Genomic DNA, 6,322 nt, shown 5'->3' on the forward strand with positions numbered 1-6,322 from the left:
AAAAGTATTGGAGCTTTCCCATGAAGTCGAGAACTAGTTGATTTCTTGATACATACCTTTCATCACCCATCATGATTTGTTTTGAGAAATCCAAAATCAATCGCCGAGTCAATCCGTACGAACCAGACTCTCATAGACTATACACGAGCCCATGCAGCCTTTTCATAGCTGAAGCGATGCAATTTCTTTGTGGATGCTGTGGTGACCTATTCTAGGTGGTTTTCGACTTGTCGGTATCAATCGCTGCGAGAGCGAGCAGCCATGTTTACAGGTGGACAAGTAAGGTTACACTGCAACCACTGCAAAAGCTCCAAGTCATTGGGGCAAGTTAAAACTCCGTAAACACCCATCTAAGAATATTATTGCCGCCAAAGGTTTTCAAACAATGAGCGGACCTCCCTTCTTTTACTCTGATAGCACTGAAGAAACTATACTACGAATGAGTGTTCTTTTCTTTTGATATACGCACCAGCTATGGAATTAGAATTATAAGTGGTTTGGTGTTGACGAAAGTACTATTTTTTTGCGCGGATGTAGATAGCGGCAAACGCTAGAATCGGGTTTTCCCGCGTGTGTGTTGGTATCCACCGTACGTTTTGGTCGCGTGAACCACGGAAGTTCATAATTATGTGGCAGGAAAAAAGAAAGTGACAATCAATTAATGAAGAACGAATTGTTTTGGATGATTTACGTGACAAACTTCACAAAAACGTAAGGACCGTTGTTCATAAAAGCAGGCAGACAGGCTGTATGTTTTCATGGGTTGACTTGATCAATCTGGCGGGCGCAATAGCCGAATGGTTAAAGCGTTGGACTTTCAATCTGAGGGTCCGGGGTTCGAATCTCGGTGACGGCGCCTGGTGGGTAAAGGGTGGAGATTTTTACGATCTCCCAGGTCAATATATGTGCAGACCTGCTAGTGCCTGAACCTCCTTCGCGTGTATACACAAGCAGAAGATCAAATACGCACGTTAAAGATCCTGTAATCCATGTCAGCGTTCGGTGGGTTATGGAAACAAGAAAATACCCAGCATGCACACCCCCGAAAGCGGAGTATGGCTGCCTACATGGCGGGGTAAAAACGGTCATACACGTAAAAGCCCACTCGCGTATATGCAAGTGAACGTGGGAGTCAGTTGCAGCCCACGAACGCAGAAGAAGACTGAAGAAGGCGACAGATGCTCGGATTTCAAACTATGCAGGCTGCACTAGATGGTCAACCACACTGAGGCCTCTGATCGAACTCATCATAACTGCTGTTTCAGGTGACACGTGCACTATGAACAGCTTGAAAAATGCGTTGTTTGAAAAATCAACTGATGTCAATTTCAGAACAAAAAAGAACACTGAAAATTGACACTGAGGCATATAAACGACTGTGTCAGTTTTTTCTTTGAGTTGAAAAAATCGGGAACTTGAATAAAGCACCAATGGCTAGCTCTGGATTTGAGCAGTGCTCATTAGGCCCCTGCGTTAATTCGATGCGGCATGCATGTACAGTGCCGGCATTTTTGCCGAAAACTACTGAGTTCCGCATCTTTTGTGAAACCTGGAAACATGATTGTTGGGCACGGCGGCGTATAAATTCTGGCGATTCAGTGTCCGCAGTGGTTTTAGCGGATGATTTCGGAAAAATAAAAAGTCATATGGAAAAACAACAACATAACACTATCATAACAACAGCTTTACATCAGTCTTGTCTGTGTACCTGTCTATCTAAGGACAGAGTGAGAGGCTTACGACGGGGGCATGTGTAAAGTGCGTGCGCGCGCGCGCGCGCGTGTGTGTGTGACGTGACTGATCGAGTGGCAGTGCGCATAATATAGTGCGTGCACGGCGGCTCAGACTGGACGGACGTGCATGTTCACTGACGGCTGTCGCCCGGAAGAAATACGTACGTGTGTGTGTGTGTGTGTGTGTGTGTGACGGTGTGTGTGTGTCATGTGTCTGAGTGCACCGTATCAGTGAACGTGCCCACGCTGCCACATAATTATGTGACTTTTCACAGTGTACGCAGATACGTGTATTAATTTTTGAGAAAACAGGAAGAGCATTCAAAATGACAAGTAATTTGAGCAAGGCTATACATATATACCCTGCCCTCCCCCCCGCACCCCCCCCCCCCTCCTACCCCTCCCGGCTTTTTTCTTCAAGATTTAAGGGAGCGATCCACCATCCGGAGCGAATTGCCGGTCTCACAGTTCCGACAGCCATAATTATCACTGGCATAATAATTATTTCCCTGGCAGCCAGTCACGGTGACCGACGAAAACTGACCGCCCGACACATCTTCACTATTGGAAAACGGGAGCCTGGATCTATTTCAGTTTCATCCCGGTTGCGTCACGCACTGCATACGATAGCCAATCAAATTGTGTACTATCCGTCGCGTAGTACTGGTCAGGCGGGACTCACTCAGTCCGATCATAGGTTTCCAGAGAGCTCCATCGATCTCAGTTGTGCAAAGTGGACAACTTCCACTGCATGGTGATCCCCAAGGAACAGTCATGTCACCTCCCCGCGTTCTGTTTAATATACTGATTATTACACAAACGACTGCATTGGCTGAAACAGATCATTTGGTCACGTAGTCTGATGACTCAGCCTGGACCCAGAGAAAATCTGTTTACTGTGAGCCAGTCCAACAATTTCCCACCTGATGTAAAGAGAACTATACTTACATCAAATGCTCCCGGGCAGAAAACAAACAAATTGAAATGATAATCATACAATAATGGTCAGAAAAAAAGTCATGATTCCCCTTTCCTGGCCCAGTATATTCCAGTGATGCAAGAACTGAAAGAGTGAGTGGATAAAATGTATAATATAAGAATCGTGCTACTGATGAGAAACGGAATCTTATTTCTAGGTTTTAAATCTGTTCACAACAAAGGCCAGAATCGCATCCATTCGTTTGAAAATCGCATTCAGTCCATTGTTTGAAAATCTCCAGAAACACCAGAGTTCGTTTTCAAGTTGCAGTTCTTCAGTCAATGTTTCAATCGATGCTTTAAGGAGTAAATTGGCAGTGTGGTTAACCGCTCAAGGTTTCAATCGATGCTTTAAGGAGTAAATTGGCAGTGTGGTTAAGCCGCTCAAGGCTTCAATCGATGCTTTAAGGGGTAAATTGGCAGAGTAGTTAAGCCGCTCAAGGCTTCAATCGATGCTTTAAGGAGTAAATTGGCAGTGTGGTTAAGCCGCTCATCTGCCAATACAGAAAGTTTGTGACGGTCTGGGTTCGAATCCCGCTCTCGCCCTCGTTCTCTCAACTGAGTTTGACCGGAAAATCAAACTGAGTGTCTCGTCATTTAGATTAGACAATAAGCCGTGTGCAGCACTGAAAAAGAATCCATGGTAATAAAAGCCGGAGGTGTCCTCTGGCAAATTTATGTAGAAGAAATCCACTGAGTCTGACAGGTACACACAAGTGTTTTGCATGCACACAATGCCTGACTAAGCGCGTTTGGGTTATGCAGCTGGTTAGGCATCTGCCCAGCAGATAATGGTGCAGCCTATATTGATTTGTACGAGCGCAAAGGTGCCTCCTTGAGAAACTGAAACTGAAATTTTATTGAGCCTGTTTTAACTTTTCGGGAGTCTTACTTAAAAAAAAAAAGAAAAGAAAAGAAAAAAGGGACTGGTGAATAAGGTCGGTCAACTTATGTGAGCAGCAAGACTAGGTTTACTGAGTTGTACAATATTTGTTATCAGAGTGCGACAAAAAGCCAAGTGACATTTTAAGCAACAACAGCTGCGTAGGCTGCTATCGAAAATGCCTGGCTCAAGCCAATGCGTCGATCTGTATTGCGGCAAAACTCAAAAACATTCGGAAATAACTGGCTGCAGCTTCAGACCAAAATTGATGGGATCTTAGTTAAAGGACTGACTTTCTGATTGCTCTGTACTGCCTTGGATCGCAACATCTGATTGTTGATCACTAAAAACTTGTCAGACATCCGTATTCAGTACAAAACTTCTCAACTTTTTCGGTTCTTCTTCAGTCTTTTTCTCAGTGCGTTCATGGGCTCAGTGTAGCTCAGTCCTACGTTCATACGTGTGCACGTGCGGCCGGCTTTCAGTTTACGTGTATGACCGTTTTCACACGGCCATATAGGTAGCCATATTCCGCGTGTGTATGCTGGGGTATGGTCTTGTTTCTATAACCCGTCGAACGCTGAGGCCGTGAATTACATGATCTTAAACGTGTGAGTCTGATCTTGTGCACCCGTGGTCATATGAATCAGTTCGCGCGGTCGTGTGATTGTGCCCGACAGTGGATCGCGACCTTTAGAATAAAAGTAGTCCCCGACTCCCCCCCCCCCCCCCACCCCCTCTCCCCGTGTCGTCAGCTTTCGTGTGCCCTTGACACAGGACTGAAGTGCGCAAGCCGATGCAGTGAACCCTTCAAGTCAATAGTGACCCCCGGTATAGTTGTGGACCAGCCCCCAAAATGATTTTCCTCACGATCCAAACCAAGCCGATCCTCATTGTCAGTCGGTCTGATTTCTTTGTGCTAGCACGAACGAGCGCGTGCATACGTGGTTTGCGAGTGTGTGTTTCGTGTACCGGTACACGCGCGCGTGTCACCGCGGTAACTGAACGTGCAGTGTCACGGTGACACGGCTGATGCTGCACTGATTTTCAAGTTGTAAGAAAATACTCAGTGTAGCAAACAGTTAAACATTCGACACAGGCATGAGCGTGCACGCGCGCACACACACTGACACACCCACACTTGCACAAACACACTTACACATACTGACGTACACAAACACACACACACACACACACACACACACACACACACACACACACACACACACACACACACACACACACACTGACACACATAAAGACAAAGTATATCATAAGTTTTCGAAGAGAATTCCGAAAATGCATTAAGACAACAACAACAACAACAACAACAACAACAAAAAGTGAGATAAAAAACAACAAACCCAAACAACAACAACAACAAACAAGCAAACAAACAAAAAAACCAACCAACAAACACCTTACATGCTACCGTAGAGAAAATAAAATTCAAATAAACACATACTTTCTTGAACTGACGTGAAGCAGTAATCTGTTGTTTTTTCCTTCAGTTGTGTGTGTGTGTGTGTGTGTGTGTGTGTGTGTGTTGTGTGTGTGTATGTGTGTGTGTGTGTGTGTGTGTGTGTGTGCGCGGGGGGGGGGGGGGGGGGGGGGGGCGCGCGCGCGCGCGTGTGTGTGTGTGTGTGTTTCTCAGTTCCAGCCAGCTTGACATTTGCTTTGAAATTTTCTTACACCTTTGCAAATTGGATTGTTTTCAGGTAATTGTTCATTTACGCACGTTGTTTTCCCTCTCTAGTATCACACAGTATGAATAGAGGTTAACCCGAAACACACACACACACACACACACACACACACACACACACACACACACACGTACGCGAATAAATAATATCTAACAAAGAGAGTTAGGGATGGTCGTTCAGGATCAAGCGAAAATCGAATCCTTTCGGCCTGATCCTAAACGAACTCTCAGGAGAAGTGTGACCACAAATCACATGCAATAATAATCCTGGGAGATACTTTGGTTGGGGAGCTAAAAACTGTTAGGACACAGCGCCGGCCAAAGCCGGTTTCGACAGGTTTGCTGTTACTTCACAGGACCCACCGACATCAAACATCTCTAATCTGATTCTTGGTGTCGGAAAACGACATACACAATTCTCAAAAAAATTTTTTTTTCAGTTTCAGTATCGTCACTGCGTTCGGACAAACCAATATACGCTTCACCACATCTGCTAGGCAGATGCTTGACCAGCAGCATAACCCAACATGCTTTGTCGATCAGTCTTTGAGTGCATGTATAATTATATATTTGTGTAGGCGTACCTATCAGAGTGGATTTCTTCTACACAGTTTTTTGCCCGAGAGAGTAACCCTTTTGTTGCTGTGGGATCTTTTTCAGTGCACGAAGTGAGAGCTGTACACAGGACCTCCGAGGTTTATCATCTCACCCGAATGACTAGACGATCGCTTTGATTTTCTAGTCAAGCTAGGGAGAAAGGGTGAGACTGAGCAGGATTCGAACCCAGCCGACTCTCATGGACACTGTATTGGCAGATGAGCGTCTTAACCATACCGTGCCACCTTCCTTCGGCGCTCATCATTAACTCACTCAGTACGGCCAGTCCTCTCTTCTCCTCTACACAGACCCCTCGGATGTCCAGTGGGTGTCTGAATGACCCAACCTTTTAACTTCCGTCGTCAGAATTGTGGTATTCTTTGTCAATATTCACCTCTTCAGTATAAGAGCGTTCCGCTTGCAATA

General features: G+C 45.4%; 1 protein-coding gene across 2 annotated transcripts in view; it reads right to left on the bottom strand.

Moving 5' to 3' along the window:
• Window positions 1-776, bottom strand: part of LOC143289912 (uncharacterized) — a 39,358-nt gene extending 38,582 nt beyond the window's left edge. For both annotated transcript variants that reach the window (XR_013056292.1, XM_076599151.1), the window contains exon 1: window positions 57-776. Coding sequence is in view for 1 of the 2 variants with exons in the window: in XM_076599151.1 (XP_076455266.1) it covers window positions 57-73 (17 nt within the window). In the remaining variant the exon portion in view is untranslated. The remainder of the gene's footprint in view (window positions 1-56) is intronic.
• Between the last annotated feature and the right edge of the window lie 5,546 nt (window positions 777-6,322).

This window comes from Babylonia areolata, chromosome 14 (assembly GCF_041734735.1).
Source record: "Babylonia areolata isolate BAREFJ2019XMU chromosome 14, ASM4173473v1, whole genome shotgun sequence".
Classification (NCBI taxonomy): domain Eukaryota; kingdom Metazoa; phylum Mollusca; class Gastropoda; order Neogastropoda; family Buccinidae; genus Babylonia; species Babylonia areolata.